Source organism: Capricornis sumatraensis, chromosome 8 (genome assembly GCF_032405125.1).
Source record: "Capricornis sumatraensis isolate serow.1 chromosome 8, serow.2, whole genome shotgun sequence".
In the NCBI taxonomy this organism is placed as follows: Eukaryota; Metazoa; Chordata; class Mammalia; order Artiodactyla; family Bovidae; genus Capricornis; species Capricornis sumatraensis.
Window position 1 is genome coordinate 79,899,164 of NC_091076.1, and position 18,682 is coordinate 79,917,845.

The window sequence follows — 18,682 nt, forward strand, 5'->3', positions numbered from 1 at the left end:
TTAAGTGTTCATAACTGGAGCCTGAGAACACAACCCGAGTGGGTCCTTAGTATTTCGAAATGATACCCAGCCAGCATTTAACGGCAGTGACGATGGTGGGGAAGTGCTGTCTAGTTTTGAGCTTGACCTTGATCCATTAACGTTTAATTTTTAAAGGGACACGTTGGTGGATTTCCAGTACAAAGACTAAAGTTGAAGATTTAAAGGAAATGCATCCAAAGTTTCCTGGTGGGGGAACAATGCTGACTTAAACATTCCAACTTTTCTGAATATTACAAATGTTTATGTTACAATCATGGAAAGATTAATCAACTTTAAAATACAGTCTTAAAACGAACAGAAAACAACCTGTAGGTTCTAAAGGGGAACATATGGCTAAAGAGGTTATTAATTGCACCTCATTAATAGGAATAACCACCCATATCTCTATAGAGTAATGTAACTAAGAACCACAGGTAAAATCTATTAGCTCAATAGATGAAAAAAGCTTGTGTGACTGGTCTTTGAAAGGGTAGTTCTTGCAACATACACACACTCATACAACTTAAACTGTGCCATCTGCAAAAAAAGAAAAGACATTATATAGAGCAGTACTGGTGATCTGAAAATTTTAATTTCTTTTAACCTTATATTTAAAAACAACATAAGATATTTTATAATCTCTTATGCAGATATTCACAAATTCAAACCATTTACTGGGTTCACATTAGCTGTCAACCCACACAGTGTTTTTACTGGTATTCAGCGAGTCTCAGCTTTTACACCTGACGTATCAGCTATCTCACCGATAGCCAGGTGCACAGTACTTTCAGGCCTGCTGCATGGACAGGATTCTTATAATTTTCAAATAAATCCCATTTCTTAAAATAGTAATTCCACTGAAGTCCAGCAAAAACACAACCCACCCAGGTCAAGGTTTGCCAAGTGGTACTTTATTGAGAGGCAGCCTTGACTTTAATTTCCTGAGGCTTAAAATGAACGGGTGCCCCATGGGCAGTGTACCCCCTCCCTGCATCAGCTTTTGTCTGGCCCCCATGAGCACCCCGTGCTTCCCTTGTGGCTCAGCTGGTAAAGAATCTGCCTGCAATGCAGAACTGGGATCGATCCCTCGGTTGGGAAGATCCCCTGGAGAAGGAAAAGGCTACCCACTCCAGTATTCTGGCCTGGAGAATTCCATGGACTGTATAGTCCACGGGGTTGTAAAGAGTTGGACACAACGGAGCAGCTTTCACTTTCACAGGCACCCCACAGCCCTGGGACAGGCAGGGACCTGACCACAAACTGGGACCCAACTTCTAACGCAGATTTAGGAGTGATGCCAGCACTTCATCTCTGGGAGCGTCCCCTCCTGCATAGAGACATTTGGACGTCGTCTCTGAGGTCCTCTGTCCAACTTCTAAGCCTTTAAACTTGACACTGGAATGAACAGCAAATAAACGGCCTTTTTCAAAAGCTTCTGTTCCTTTTCTGGATCATGACACAGGCTCTAACCTACAACAGCTGAGAATGAAGATTGAATTTTCTCCGGCATAAGCTGCTGCAAAGCGATCTGCACAAATGTTCTGTGGCTTAAAACAGACCATCTTTTTAAATGTCTGGCATTTCAGATACTTAAGATCTTCTTTGTTATGTGAGACTAGGCTTTTACTGGGGCTTCCACTGTGGTTCAAAGTGTAAAGAATCTGCCTGCAATGTAGGAGACCAGGTTCTTTTAAGTTTCTCACTTTCTTGACAAGGTTCCTAGGAAAGTCATCCCAAACCAATTGACTTCTGCCTGCAGCTAAGTTTATGTAAACTAAATCTGGGTAGTTTTGTATGAAGGCGCCAAAGGGAGAATGGCACTGTGGCAGCCCACTAGGTGCCGTCACAAAGCATGACTGCCCCAGCTCTTGAAGAGACGCTGTCTCACAGCTCTGGTGGCCAGAAGCCCCTGATCAAGGGATGGGCAGGGCTTGTTTCTGAAGGCCTCTCTCCGTGTCTTCACGTGGTCTTCTCTCGGCTTGTGTCCCAATCTCTTCTTGTAAGAACAACAAGAATGTTGGATGAGGGCCCACCTGAAAGGCCTCATTTTAACTTCTGAGAGACCCTGTCTCCTCACAGTCTCATTCTGAGGGACTGGGGTTAGAACTTCAACGAACATACGAATCCAGGGGATACAGTTCAGTCCAGAACAGCTCCAGAGTTTGACTTTCTTCACACCCCTTCATGTAAATATCTGTAGTAGGTTTAACTTAAGTATTGAGAAGAGGATTTAAAAACCAAAAGATAGAGCCATGTCACATGCACAGAACCGATGTGAAGGGAAAGTCCATGTCTGACGAGGCACCACACCTGTCAGAGTGTGTGGACGCTGGCAAAGGCTCTGCAGCAGCTTCAGGTGGAGAACAGTGATAAGACAGTCAAGTCCAGACTCCAGGGAAGTTAAATTCTGAAACAAAAGCCAGCATCTCCCTTAATGGCTGTGACCCCAGCACTCTGTGGATGGACGCGCCAAAGATGAGCGGAGTCCTCACCCAGATCCAAACCTGCCTTCCCCACATCCCCCTGACCCTAAAACAGCCTCTCGAGGCCCCAGTCCCCAGCCGCTGCATCAGAGGAACCTGGGCCCGGGCGCCTGCACTTTAACAAGCACCTACCTACCAGCCCCAAGAGCTGTAAGCTGTCATCTCTGCACCCATGAGAAAGGCCATGCTTGTCCAAGCTGCAAAGCTGAGCACACCTTTATCTCAGACAAGTGCAGTCTAGCACAGGCAGGCAGGTACTCCGTACACACTCATGGTCCATATCCTCACGCCCTCCGGGAGGTCCCTGGAAGCCCCACACATCATACTGCTAAAAATCACAAGACAGACCCCTGGGGAACCCGATCTAATAGTCTGTCCCCAACAACAGATTCCCTCGCTGTGAGTAAAATCAGCACCCGCCGACAGGGGATCACACCGCGAACAATGACAATGATTCTCACTCACAAGGAAGACTGTGCTAATGCTTTCAAGCGTAAAGATCAATTATGAATGTCAGAGAGCCTGGTCTGATTGCATCAGCCACCTCAAAGAGGAAAGCAAGCGACACTCCTCCTGGAAATTCAGTACAACCTGTCTGAGCAAGGCCTCAAGACTCTGGAGAGGCAGCCACGTGACCAGAGGGCCCCACTCATGTGGGGAGATGCCTTGGATGTGTCTTTTCCAGCTGTATCCTTCCTTGAGGTCCATTCCACTGGTTTCAAGACAACTGGGTTCTCTGGTCTCAAGGCCACAATTTGGGAGACTTTGGGTTGTAATCTATACAGTTCCAAGAATTCATCCTTGATGAACCCAAGCGTAATATGCCCTGTCTAACATTTAGATTTTCTCCTGGTGTGAAGGCCTTTCTGCAGGCTGCAGTATGTACATGTATGTATTGGCTCCTATGGGAGATAAAAGTCCCTCCTCTTTGGCAGGAGAATACAGCATGGCCATGGTGTGTTAGTTATTAGCTCTTTTTCCTGTGCGTCCTCATGTGTGCAGCAATTGAACCAGCTATTTCTGCATTCTTCTTGTTTTGGCCAAAATAATCTAGAAATTCACCATCTGGTCCAATCAAGTACATTATGATTGTATGATCCACCTGCAGAGAAAAGGGGAAAGGTGACAAAAAGTTCACCAAAATAAGCTTCTTACTATACTGAATAAATCCTGCAGGTAAGGTCCTAACCCCTGCAGCATCTATTATTTCCATCATTTATGGAATGGGCCTAAGTCTACTACAGTCAATTCACAACCACAAATTATCTAAAATCTTTTGTTTCAGAAACTTGCCCTAACTATTGCTTGACACATCAAGCGAGAACTTGGGATTCTTTCAGTTCAATCCTTAACACACTCATCTACACAATTCTGAGGGAAGAACACACTTCTAAGAAATGGCTGCTGCTGGCCTTCACAGAGCAGCCAAAGCTGTGGATCACCGATGCCTGCTTGGAAAGAGTCCATGTTAAATATGGACGAGTAAAATATTTTATCTGACCCCTTGACCATATCATAAAGAGATATCACATGGGATTAAAAGTGTTGGTGAGAAATTACTTTCTTTATTAAGTTCTTGGATATGTTCTTTTATGTTTTTGGAAGAACTAGTTATCATTCATCACATCCTTAATTCTACTTGCCATGTTTTATGAGAAAAAACCCAGAACACTAACCACTAAACACATGATATTAGCGATTCAAAAGGAAACATGAAAATGAGCAGAAGACTTGGCCCTTGGAATCCTTGGTGTTTATTCCAGGCTTGACTGCTATTCGGCAAGACAAACACAGGAATGTGATCACACATACCAGACTGGAGACACCCCAAATATACCCGACACACAGGCTATGTCTGTGAAGTTGTCATGCTTTCACACACACACATTCGTAAAGAGAGAGCAAATGGAAAGAGTCCTAGCCTACTCACATCGGAAAGAATGCAGACCTAGGGGCTCAGACAGCTGCTGCTCTCAGGGGTCTGGGGGTAACTCGCCTCAGGAGGACAGGGGCCTGCATTTCTCCAAACAGCTGACAGAGTCAGATCGAGGCCTCCAGGCGTCTCCTGACGCCCTACTCCACAGCTCACACCTCTTCTTTTTTCATCCCATTTCCTCCTTATTCCTACTCTTTCTATTCTGTTCTCTCTCCTTAAAAAACCAGAATTTCAGTGTGCGTTGGCTTAATTTTATGAGTATCCCTCATATAAATTACATTCTTACACATAGTAAAAATACTGTCCCACCCAAACTGTCAGTCTTGTCAGTGGCCACATCTCAGTGTTCACTGGGGTTGTGGCAGAGCAAATTATCATGTTTCCACTGTAAAGTTTGAGTAGTTTCTAGTGCAGAGAAAGGACACTACCATCTGCTGACAAGCACTTCCACGTGTCATCTTAACCCAGGATACAGGTATTATCTGCTCTGCACTCGACAAACAGGCTCCAGGGGGGCAAGTGAGATAATTAGTAAGTGCCAGAGCAAGCTTAGAACCTAGATCTACCCCATTCCAAAGTCCATAATCTTTGGACTGTCTCACCATTGTCTCTGTAGGAATGCTGGGGAGCAACCACGCAGTGTTTCTAACATGCAAGTTTGTACACATACATACATACTCCTTCAGACTCCCTAAGTTCTCCTCGGGGGCACCACTGCCACCAGGTCCTGCTGGATTCTTCCAGACAAGCCTTTTGCATTTATCAGTGTGTCAATACCCACCTATTTCTTTTTATGCAAATGTGACAACACATTATGGGGCTTCCCTTGTGGCTTAGTGGCAAAGAACCCACTTGCTAATGCAGGAGATGCAGGTTTGATCACTGGGTTGGGAAGAGCCCCTGGAGAGGGAAACGGCAACCTACGCCAGTATTCCTAACTGGGAAAGCCTATGGACAGAGGAGCCTGGTGGCCCATAGTCCTTGGGGTTGCAAAGAGTCAGACACAACTGAGTAACCACCACCACACTATACTCGTTCCCCCACTTGGCAATATACTGGATGTTCTTATCAGTACATGTAGAGAAGCCTTTTAAAAGATGGTTGCTTGGTTTTCAGTCCATTTACAAACAACATTGTAGGTTTTATCTGTAGGGCAGATTCCAAAAAATAGGGTCTCTAACCTAAAAAGTATTTAAATGCTGATGATAATACAAATGGCCTTCCGAAGAGGGCGTATCAGTTGAATCCCATCAACAAGGCACGGAAGTGCCAGTGGGTCCAATTTCACTTTATTTTCTCTTTCCGTAAATAAGATCATGACAATATATTTGGCCTTTCTGATCCAACAGGTAAAAGATGAAATCACATTATACAACTCACACTTCTTTTATTAAGACTGAACATCTCAGGTTTGAAGCCACGTGTATTCTTTTCCAAAAGTATTTTCTAACTAACACTTAGAAAATAACACAACATTACACATATCACATGATGGCTTGCACACTTAGCTGTCAGGAATGTGTAGCATGTTCAGGGTATGCACACTATGGGTCTGAGGATGCCACAAGCATTCACAGCCAGAAGCTCATCTCTGTTGCTACTGAGATTAAGAAAATCTCATTCCTTTACCTCTCCATCTTAAAGTACTCCCTCACTCCCTGCATGTCCTTAAATCTTAAGTTCCCCTACCATCTCAAGGAACAGAATAACACTAGTATGAAAGAAACCAAGATGCTGGAGAATGTCTCCTCCTACTGGCTGATTTTGCAAGTGTATAGCAGTGAACTCGCTGATTCTTATCAAAACATCCCATTCTATGGTAGTAGATCAGTATTTATTTCTCAAAATGGGTCTCAGATGGGTTCTAGAGGGCTTAAGAAATCTCCGTAAGATTTAAATACTCACATTTTAAAGATCAAAAGATTAATACCCATATTCTGGATTATCTGCATCGCTATCTTAGGGTACAAATCTCAGCACCTGTGTTTGGTTTATGTTTATGAGCTCACTGGCACCTTGCCTTTCACTGCTGGTTATGCTCAGACAAGGGAAGATGCACTCTTACTACGTGAAGACCAACCAGTTCAAAGCTTTCCAAGTATTTTTATCTGTCTGTCTGCCTATCTACCATCTACCGCACTGCTCAACCTGTGGGATCTTAGTTTCCCAACCAGGGACTGAACTCTGGCCCTTGTAATGAAACCATGGAGCACTAACCACTGGACCACCAGGGAATTCCCTCAAGGTATTTTAAATAAAAAACGATGAGGGTCAGTTGACGATAGATGTGGGTGTCTGACAGCAGCGTGACCCAAATCACATTTTTGTGGTAAGCAGTGCTCTGGGTTCAGCAAAGTATCTCTTAACATTAGCTGAATGCTTTAACTGAGTATTTTAGGTTGTTTGGTCTAACCTGTAAAATTTAACTTTAGGATTATGAGCTATAAGCATAAGACTAAGGAGTGTTAACTAGTTGACAATTGTGTGTATGTTTAATAAAGCTGTTCAACCCTGGAAGTCTGACTATCTCAAATGCTCCCACTATTATCATAAGTTAAGCTCAAAACCAGTGAGTACAACTCTATTTTACAGAAAGATATAGAAGTCTGAAAAGCTCTCCTTTCTCCTTGGCTTCTTCTCATGCTGTTAGTGTGACAAGAGGAAACCACAGTAAGTCCTCCTACTTTGCTTAAACTTAGAGTGTAAGAAAGAATGCTGGTTTTTCTCTTTTTCTCCCATGAACTCAAGTTTCCCTAAGTCTATGAGGCACCAGAACTAAAAATAAGATTACTATGTGAGTTTAAGGCAAAGGGACCAGAAACACACCTTCAATTTAGGCCAAAGCATGGGGCACCCACATGCTCCGGGTCCAAAGGCAGTGGGGAAATCGCAGTGGGCTGTAGAGGCAGCACTGCAGTGAGACGCTCCCTCTGCACATCCTCCTGGAAGCTGGCCATGGCGCTGCTGGCACACCAGGGATTCAGGGTCCTGACTATCTTTCTACAAAACCAGCTCTGCAGCTGGAACGTCTCTTATGAGTCATCACTTTGTCACAAGAATATTACAGAGAAAATAGAGCATGACAACTGAGGAAAAAATCTTGAAATATTAAAATACAATCTAAGCCCTTCATGTGATAGGGAAGTATGTCCATGTTGGGAAGGAAACTGGGTGGGTAGGGGTGGTGCTTACGCTGCACTGAGAAACCACTGATAAGAAGAGGAACAAGGTGACTGAGACTCCTGGGTCTGCTGATGAACGTGAAGACAGCTCTCTAACGTAAGGGCTGCAGAAACACCACCTAATAGCATTTGTTCTTCATTTTTAAATAGCATATTGAACACCTAATTATGCAGAGCGTAACAGTTGCAAACGCAACTAAACACAAAATTATGCAAATGTATAAAGTTGGTATGAAAAGAAATCTTAGAAAAAGTAACTGTTGGCTTTTCTTTTCTCTTGGTTTTCAGAATTCTTACTCACTCAACCCAAAAATGCAGGTCCCTAAGGCCTAATACTTTTCAAAAGGAGTATATTTCTTAAACCTCTTCATTAGAGGGCAGAGAGAACCGATAGTGTTTATAAACTAAAAATGTGCTTTGCCCAAAATGATTATTTTATCTCTAGTGAATTTAAGATATCCCAGATTTTAATATACTGCTCTACAATTTTATGTGCCATGAGAAAAGCAGGCAATTAAATAAACTATTAGAACAAAAAATATAAATTAATCATCCTTCAAAAACTATATATACTTTTCTAACCTCTCAAGCATCCCTAGGTATTAAGGAATTTGCTATCATCTCAGATTATTTACCGTTTTCATTTTGCTTTTAAAGCCAGTCGCCATGGAAAGCTTGTAAATGTCTGAGACCTGGGAGCCCGCCCAGGTGTTGAAACTGAGCATTTACTTACTATGTAGTCCTCATCTTCGTCCTTGGGGCCAGGGCTGTAGTACACTCTGAATGCTCTGGCCACTTGATCGATCTCTTCTTTTGTGCCAGTCAAGCCAATCAGTTTGGGAGAAAATTCTAAATAAAAAATGAGAAAGACAGTGAAAAAGAAGAGGCAGAAAACAACCATCCCTACTTCAAAGAACAGTTATAAAGGTACTGCCACTTTCTTCCTGCGAGTCCCTAAACGGTTTTTCATGTTTCAAAGAAGAAATTCATCTGAAACAAGTGAAAAATTTCCTCTATGATATGTGTCACATTCACCAAGACAGACCACACTGGAATTAAACCAGAAATCAGTAGCAGAGAGATATCTGGAAAATCCCCAAAACACATGGAAATTAAACACACTTCTAAACAACACATGAGCCAAAGAAGAAATCTCAAGAGAAACTTAAAAATCAAAAAGGAAACACAACTTATTGAATGAATATAGTAGAAAAGAAGATATAAAACCTATAAGTTTCTACTTTAGGATCTAGAAAAAGAGCAAATTAAATCCAAAGTATGCAGAAGAGAATTAGAGCGGAAATCAATGAAACTTAAAACAGGGTATTAATAGAGGAGAGCAATGAAACCACAAGTTCTTGATAATGTATGTCAAATCCTTTCATGATTATCTAATAAAGCTGGAAGCAATGTATTTTAATTATGTGTCTTAACTTTTGTTAATTTAGTTGTTTTTAAACATTTAGGTAAAGTTCTGAGATATGCTGAAATTTAAAGATATTCTTATGAATTAAGCATGACAGTTTTCCATTGCATCATGAGAAAAAACTTGGCTGATGATTAGTTCATGCCAGGTCAAAATACCTGTGCCTCATTTTCCAGCACATAATCTCACAGCATGCATTTGCGATTAAGTTTTTGGAATTTGCATAAGTAAGCTGGGGAAGTCACTTACAACACTTGGATTCATCTGACCATTGAGCTGAGTCCAGCATTTAACAGCAGCACTTTCTTTCAAAGAGAGAAGCCCATTATCATCCTCTGGTCTAACTCATTCTAAACTGAAAAACTGCTCAGAAACTAAAAAAGCAAGGTGGTCTGTCTTACTTCCCTATCCTCTGAGTAAATGAAGAGAAGCTAAGTGAAGCCTGAACTAGCTGCACATCCAAACCTTTTAAAACAATTGCTGAAACTCCAGTAATTTTCTAAATATCAACTTAGAATTCTCCCCAAATGCAACTAGAAATGGTATCATCATCAACCACTGTACTGACTAATGAAGAATATTACCATAGGGTCTTGGTATTTCCATTAGGTACAGCAACTCAAACATCTACTCATTTGGGGATACCTAAGTTTGGTTAGTATGTGATGATAAGTAAAAGTCAGTATGACTTTTAAATTTGAGATCATTTTTATCATCATATTTAAATTTGAGATCATTTATTACCCAATGAGTTACACCTGCTTTTAAAAAATAACAATGCTATTCCTCTAATTTCTGACAAACCTGTAAGCTGTGGATATAAATTTTGCTTATAATAAAAATTCTAAAACTTCAGTAAGAAAATAATCCTTTGTAACCTTGGGTTAGGCAAGTATTTCTCACAGATGAAACCAAAAAAATTATCCATTAATATAAAAGAACAAACTAATAAATGGAACTTCTCCAAAATGGAAGTATGAAGTGAAAAGTTAAAGTCACTCAGTTGTGTTTGTGAATATACAGTCCATGGAATTCTCCAGGCCAGAATACTGGAGTGGGTAGCCTTTTCCTTCTCCAGGGGATCTTCCCAACCCAAGGACCGAACCCAGGTCTCTCGCATTGCAGGCAGACTCTTTACCAGCTGACTCACAAGGGAAGCCCTCCAAAATGGAAACTGCTCTTCAAAATACATGGCTGACATGACAAGCCATAGGCTAAAAGGAAATATCAGCAAATCATGCACCTAATAGAAGACTTTTATCAGGAATATAACTAATAAGCAAATACTTAAGTAAAATAAAACAAACAGCTCCATAAAAATGAAAAAGAGATGTGGAGACACTTGACCAAAGACATACAGATGGCAAGCAACAGCATGAAAAAGATGCTTAATATTAAAAGTTATTAAGGGAAATGCATTATTAAAACCACAATGAGACACCACTAGAACACCTACTGAAGCGGCTAAAATTAAAAAGACTGACCCTACCAAGTGGGGAAAGGATGTGGAGGAGCTGGAGCTCTCATATGGTGCCAGTGGGAGTGTAAAAATGCACAACCACTTTGGGAAAAAGTCTGCCAGCTTCTTAAAAAGTTAAGCACTCACCTATTACTTGACCTAGCCACTCCACTCCGAGGTATTTACTCAAGGGCAATGAAGGCATGCGTCCACACAAACAGGTGCACACGAGTGCTCTCAACAGCTTTATTTGTAAGGATCAGAGACTGGAAATAACTCCAGTGTGCATCAATGGGACACTACTGAACAATAACAATGAATAAACTATTGATGCACACCATAACATGGATGAATCCCAACACAATTATACTGGAGGTGTGTGTCTGTGTATGTGTGTCAGTCGCTCAGTAATGTCTGACTCCTTGTGACCCCATGGGGTGTAGCCCACCAGGCCCCTCCATCCATGGGATTTTCCAGCAAGAATACTGGAGTGGGTTGCCATTTTCTTCTTCAGGGGATCTTCCTGATTCAGGGATCGAACCCAGGTCTCCTGCACTGCAGGCTGGCTCTTTGCTGTCTGAACCAACATGGATGAATCTCAACATAATTATACTGAAGGAAGTCATTAAAATAAACAGCATATACTGTATAATCCCATTTACATAAACTTATAAATCTGCAAAATAATCTGTATCGACAGAAAGCAGATAAGTGGCTGCCTGGAGATAGAAGGTAGGTGCAGGGGAGAGACATGAACAGCAAGGACACATGGAAGCTGACGGGGGTGATGGATACGTTCACTCGGACTGTGGTGATGATGTCCCGAGTTCCATGTGTCAAAAGGAACACACTATGCTGTACTTTCGGAGAAGGCAATGGCACCCCACTCCAGTACTCTTGCCTGGAAAATCCCATGGACAGAGGAGCCTGGTAGGCTGCAGTCCATGGGGTTGCTAAGAGTCAGAGACGACTGAGCGACTTCACTTTCACTCTTCACGCATTGGAGAAGGAAATGGCAACCCACTCCAGTGTTCTTGCCTGGAGAATCCCAGGGACAGAGAAGCCTGGTGGGCTGCCGTCTATGGGGTCACACAGAGTTGGACACGACTGAAGTGACTTAGCAGCAGTAGCAGCATGCTGTACTTTAAGCACTCTTTTTATATATCAACCATCTCTCATTACATGTGTTAAATAACAAAACATACAGCAGGTCTTTCATAAAACATATTTGAAAATGACTCAAAGTTCTCAAGGATATGTATTAGGTGTCATATAATAAAAGTAATTAGAAAACAACTCATTAGTCCTTCTGACAATAGATTAAATCAATTTCACCATAATTAAAATCGAAATTCCTGATTTTTAAGCACCCATGTTCCACACACTAGTATAACCACAAAACCTGTCTGATCAGATTTTTACTCATTATTATTTTTTTGCTTCCAGTGTTTAATCACACACATTTTAACAAGTCATTCTCTTCTTTCCTTTTACATATTTTCTCTTACTTGAATTATATTTAATTACGGCAGATTTACAATACTGTGTTCTCATCACTTTTTTTAGCTGAAAAAACTTGAATTCACAGAAATTACCCAAACTCATAAGAATCTAAATTTTCACCCTTAAATCTACCATAATTTCCAGCCTTTAAAAGTACCTTCTAATAGGCTTTAAGTACAAGTTGAGATGTTTGAACTGAAATTCTTCCTTAAAACAGCTATGTGTTTATCATTTATACTTTAGATTTGTAAAATATGCACTGAGTTCAAAAATGGGTTTATACTTAGTTATTTTTCTTTAATCTCCCAATGAACATACTCCAAGAATGCATGTTTGCCCTAATTTTACAAAAGGGAGAATGAGGTTCTGAGCTGGAATCAGAAGCAACTGAACTTCAGTTCAGTTCAATAGCTCAGTCATGTCCGACTCTTTGCGACCCTATGGACTACAGCACACCAGGCTTTCCTGTCCATCACCAACTCCCAGAGTTCACTCAAATTTATGTCCATCGAGTCGGTGATGCCTTCCAACCCTCTCATCCTCTGCAATCCCTTTCTCTTCCTGCCTTCAATCTTTCCTAGCATCAGGGTCTTTTCCAATGAGTCAGTTCTTCGCATCAGGTGGCCAAAGTATTGGAGTTTCAGCTTCAGCATCAGTCCTTCCAATGAATATTCAGGACTGATTTCCTTTAGGATTGACTGGTTGGATCTCCTTGCTGTCCAAGGGACTCTCAAGAGTCTTCTCCAACACCACAGTTCAAAAGCATCAATTCTTCAGCACTCAGCTTTCTTTATAGTCCAACTCTCACATCCATACATGACTACTGGAAAAACCATAGCTTTGACTAGATGGACATTTGTTGCCAAAGTAATGTCTCAGCTTTTTAATATGCAGTCTAGGCTGGTCACAGCTTTTCTTGCAAGGAGTAAGTGTCTTAATTTCATGGCTGCAGTCACCATGTGCAGTGATTCTGGAAGCCAAGAAAATAAAGTCTGTCACTGTTTCCATTGTTTCCCCATCTATTTGCCATGAAGTGATGGGACCAGATGCCATGATCTTAGTGTTCTGAATGTTGAATTTTAAGCCAACTTTTTCACTCTCTTCTTTCATTTCATCGAGAGGCTCCCGATGAATTGCTCACAAGCAATTACGGCCTCTCAACTCAAGGCTCTCTCTTTCCTTTTTGATATATGAAGGCTAAGTTCAACCCTTCCCCTGTGACAAAATAATTTACTTACCAGCCAGAGTCACAGTTCTGAGCCACTTTCTATTCACCTGTACAACGAGTGATGGTACCACCTGTCCCTGTATCTCATAAGGCACTGCAAGGTTCGAGTGAGCTGATCTTTCAAAAGCTCTAACCACTAAACAGACATGAAGTGTGGGAAATAAAAAATACCTTTTACATAATTGGCGATGGCTTCTTTTGTGTCCCTCTCTGGGTCAATAGTGATGAAAAGTGGAGTTAAATTTGGCAGAGTTGGAATACTGTCTGAAAGAAAGTTCTCGTTAGTCATTATTTACATTCTAAGGGAGAAGACAAGTAGCAATCACAGCATTGTGCAGCACAGCAAGGCGGTCAGGCAACACAAAGGGACAGCTAACCCCGATAGGGGAGGGGAGATGAGCCTCAGGAAGTGCAGGTACACACACATCTGTGGTGCAGTCAGATACAAATCCTAGTAAACACCCGCACCAGTGCGGACATGCTATTACTCAGAATCACATCGTATGGACATCCTGACTTCTAATCCAATCCAGTGTTTGTAGGATTCCTGCCCCCGACTCCCCCCACAACCATTTCTCAAGTGCCAGGAAACTATTAATAACGTCTGAATATCCTGGAACAATTCATTTCCTAGTCTAACCAGCAGTCACCAGGGGAAAGACAATGGCACGGTCTGTGATGAAAGGCTACAAAAACCAAAGGACACAAGGCAGAGTTCAGGGAGACCCAGACCACAGCGACATTTTTAAGCAATCTAACGTTTAGCATCAAAACAAACTTCCTCTTTGGTGGAGAATAAGGTCACAGGAATCACAGCAACTAACAAGTCTATCACTGAGATTATTATGTTCTCACAAACTGAATAATTACAACCCTCCACCTATCAGTAACATAAGAATATGAAAAGCATAGTAACTTTAAGGGTATCAAGTAAACATGTACTTTTTACAGAATGAGACAGCTTTCTTACCTATTTCATCCACGACTTGAATCATTTTTTCTAGTTCTTCTGGACAGATATCAGGACAATGAGTAAAACCAAAATAAATCAATACCCATTGACCCAGGTAGTCCTTATCAGTTTTGGGCTCGCCAGTATGAGTTGTGAGGGAAAATGGGCCCCCAAGTAAAGGCTTTCCAATGCTCCGCTGCCGTTCCTTCTCCAGTTCTTAAAAAAACACAAAGAGAAGGAGAGGGAAAAAAAGTCAATCTAACCACAGGTACTCAAATGCCTGATCTATGGTTCACACTATATTAATGACTGTGGGCATAAAATGTGGAAGAAAGAGCCTGTTTCCAAGAAGCTTAAAAATATATATTTTAAGAGAAATAAGCATAAAGTAAAATGAAATGAAATGCTATTGTACATAATAAGGACTATAAAAAAAAGGCAGTAAAAAAAATTTTCTTCCTCTTTCAGAACAATTCAATCCTTAGCCATTAGGTGTGGCCATGATGGGGTGGAGGAGGGTCACAGCAGAACAGAATGTCTGAGACCAAGTGGGAGAGGTGGGGGCCTGGCAGTGATGCTGGAGCCTGAGAGGGCAGGAGGGCAGCTGCATGGGGAGAGGAGAGAAGAAATGTGACCTTAGTTACATACAGGAGCCTGATCAAATAAGTAAGTATGTTAAACGTAAGAGTTAAAACAAATGGAAAAGGAGTTAGGACGATGGAAAGAGACAGCAGAACAAACTTGAAATGTTGGAAAGAAACGGGAGGTAGCATATGAACTCTCGGTTTCAATACATATAGATACAGAAGTAAATATAGCTATAAACATGTGTATCTCTTTCCTAGCTCTGTCCACTAAAAGGACGCAGAAGTGGACACACCCCAACAGCAATGAGCTCATGTCCTGACTTCCAAATATCATCATCTTCCACTAAAGGGAAATGAGGCTCTTTAGAGAAATGGCTGGTACCAGGGTTAAGCAGAGAAAGTACACGATCCCAGGACATTCTACCACACTAGAATTAAGGATGAACTCAAAAGAATATTGGAGGACTGTTGAAAGGAAACAACAGTCTGTTCGCAGGAACTCCCATTGACCAATCTGGGACTGGGAGCGTCAAACTAAAGAGAATAATGGACTACAACTCACTGGCTTGCAAGAAAATCATAAGCCCACACTGACATAAATACATGAAATGAATCTGATGGAGAACAGAATACTTACATGCATAAATACAGAATATTTACATACATAAATGGACATCACAAAACACACAGTTACATCTTCAGTAGAGAAGAGTGACAGACACCACCTTAATCAAGTGATCAGACTGAACTTTATCAGTAATGGGACAAATTGAAATCACGTGATACCTGATTAAATGCAACAAGAACACAGAATCCTCAATCTAATCAGGAGAAATACCAGAAAAACCCAAACTAAGGGACAGTCTGAAAAATAACTGGCCTGTAATCTTCCAAGCTGTCAAGGTCATGACAGTCAGGTAAAGGCTGCAAAACTGTTACAGACTGAAGGAGAACAAAGAGAGAAATAGCTATGAAGTGTGGTTCAACACTGGATCTTTCTGCTGTAAAAGGAGGGCAACAGCTGTGACTTCCCTGGCAGTCCAAAGGTTAAGACTGTGCGCTTCCACTACAGGGAGTGAGGGTTCAATCCCTAGTAGGGGAACAAAGATCCTATGAGGAACGGCCAAAAAATGTTTAAAAAATAAAAGGAGGGTATCATTTGCAAAACTTGAACAAGATCTGAAGACTGAACAGCAGTAATTTTCTGATTTTGTTGACTGTATTGTGGTCACGTTGAAGAATGTCCTTGTTTGTAGAAAATACACAATAAAATATTTGAAAATGACCATGTCAGCATCATCTCAAAAATACTCTCACTTTTAATACTGTTTCATCATACAAGTTTTTACAAAACAAGACTATTAACAGAAGGTGAAAATTCCAAACTAAAGTCAAAAGAAGCTTGGGTTTTCTAGAACTGTCACTTTCCTAGTTTGTCAAGTTTATTTCATTTTGAAACTGAAGCAACTTAAGTGCATAGTAAAATATGAAAATCGTAATTAGTAAAACACTGCTTGCTACATGAAAGAAATATATCTGTGTATCAGTATGGTGCTAATATTCCTAAGGTTCTAAAGCCTACATATTCTCACTCCCAGATATAAACATTATCCTTTGTATAATGGCTTCAAAAGAGACTCTCTAAAGAATCAAAACAGAGTGATACTTTAGGGATTTCCTAGAAACTTCTAAAACAAACCTTAAAAGTCCTGAAATACTCACTAAAATATAAAGTTCTTGTAAACAATTTCTAAACTCCAAGAGTTAATCCATCCCAGGTTCTCATAACGTCCCCTGGCCGGGCAGAACCTCATCGAGTGAAGTCCTTTGCTTCTGTGTCTGCTTCACTCAATGCACGCCTCAATGGCTGGACTGCACCTTAGTCATCTTTGTACCCTCTGGACTTCTTACCATCTGCATCCTAATCTGTCCACAGTAAGTCTTTCCACACAGCTGGACAGTGTACCCTGAACAGAGAGGACAGTGGGAAAACGGATGAAACCCAAATAAAGTTTGTAGTATAGTGAATAGTCATGGTTATACAAGATGTTAACATTAGGTGAGGATAACGTGAAAGATAGGTGGGAACTGTCATTTTTACAACTCTACCATAAACATAAAATTATTTCAAGATACAAAGCTTAACACCACCACCACCAAGATGCTAGTCCATAGCCAGGAAGAGTTATAATAAGAGCTCACTGGATGGCATCTACTTACTCTCCGTCTTCTCTTTCTTGAAGTACTTCATTCCAGCCAATAAAGCTCCTCCAATAGCAAATGTGACGGCTAAAGACTTCCAGGAAACAGGCTACTGGGGCAGAGATTTCAAAATTAAAAGTATTAGTAAACTTCATTTAATTACACTAAATTTATTGCAGTAGTTTCTAAAATACATACACAGAGGCCTCAATCTTGTTAAACAGACAGGATGTTTCACAGTACCTTGGGATGAAAAAACACAGTTGCATCTGAGCTCCTAACACAATTACTAAGGCACTTCTTTCCAACGGAACGTTCCCTCAATCAATTTCTGTTCACCTGAAAAAAGCATCCAAGGCTCAAGCACCAGGAGTGTTACCCCGTGTGACTGAGATCCCAACTGCTGATTTAAAAATCAGTTAATCACCTGCTTGTGCGGATACTGAGAAATAAACCAAATAAATCTGGGAGGTGAACCTAAATCTGGTTTCCAGAAGTAACAAAGCCAAAGTAGAAGAGACTTAAAAGTGGAACTTCTTGCAAATGGCATCGTTATTTCTTTGTACTTTCTTCCAAGTCCCGCGATAAGTAAAATAACTCATTAATCTTCCTCCAGCTCCAATAACCACTTCTCTTACTTATCACTACAGCCTAGTGGCTCCTAAGTTCCTTTGGGGTCCTAGAATCCTGGAAAAACCAAAGGGAAAAAGGCATACCCAGCACGCAACCATGACGCACATTTGCTCAGTATCAGCATACAACACACCAAGCCTCTTAAGGGAGAGTCGAGTGACAAATTATAAAAACGTTAACTCTTTAATTATGGCAAACTTACGGTTGAGACCCCCTGAAAAAACCTGAAACTTATTTTCTTCGCGCAATAGCTAACTAAAATCCAAGTCCGGTATCTTTCTTTAATGCTGGAAGTGAAAGTCGCTCAGTCGTGTCCGACTCTTTGCGACCCCATGGACTATACAGTCCATGGAATTCTGCAGGCCAGAATACTGGAGTGGGTAGCCTTTCACTTCTCCAGGGGATCTTCCCAACCCAGGATCGAACCCAGATCTCCCGCATTGCAGGCGGATTCTTTATCAGGTGGGATTCTTTACCAGCTGAGCCACAAGGGAAGCCCCTTTAATGACGAGGGTACGTGCAAAACGGAGGGGAACGCGGGGTGAGAATCTGCGACTCAGGTGAGCAGGCTGAGTGGAGGTCAACCTGAGGCCAGGTAGCGTGGTTTCTGAGGTCATGACCAAGTGGTACGGGAAGGGCGCAGGGCTGACCGACAGCCGAGACTAGCAAAGGCAAGGCTCTGGTATGTACTCACCCCGGGCTTCGAGGGGCGCATGGGGTCTCCGCTGCCCTTCCGCTCGGGTCCTGACGACCCGGGCGGGGGCGGCATTGCAGTGCTGAGGGGACGGCTCCCCAGGCAGCAGGCAGCGAGCCCCGAGGCCCGCCATGCCTCCTCTGGCCTCGCGCAGAGCCGCCCTAGCAAGACGCTAGCAGTCTCCTTCCTTGAGCCCCAAACCCCGAATCCGCGAGGCAAGAGACGCCAAACTTGGCGGCCCGGAAGCCGCATTATCCAGCCGGGCACGAGCAACAGCCCCGCCATGAGCTCGAGAGACCGCGCCTCCTTTGACCCGCCCCTCGACTTCCGGCGTCGTTTCCACCTCTTCCGGAAGTGAGGAAGAGCCGCTCTTTCC

At 42.0% G+C, this 18,682-nt stretch overlaps 1 protein-coding gene across 1 annotated transcript; it reads right to left on the reverse strand.

The window, feature by feature from the left end:
* Window positions 1-605: 605 nt before the first annotated feature.
* Window positions 606-18,593, reverse strand: SCO1 (synthesis of cytochrome C oxidase 1). The gene is made up of 6 exons (XM_068977578.1): window positions 18,307-18,593; window positions 16,998-17,088; window positions 14,209-14,406; window positions 13,410-13,502; window positions 8,356-8,471; window positions 606-3,606 (listed from the first exon to the last, which is right to left on the reverse strand). Exons 1-6 carry the CDS (start codon window positions 18,589-18,591, stop codon window positions 3,472-3,474), a joined length of 918 nt encoding a protein of 305 aa, XP_068833679.1. The 5' UTR covers window positions 18,592-18,593; the 3' UTR covers window positions 606-3,471.
* Between the last annotated feature and the right edge of the window lie 89 nt (window positions 18,594-18,682).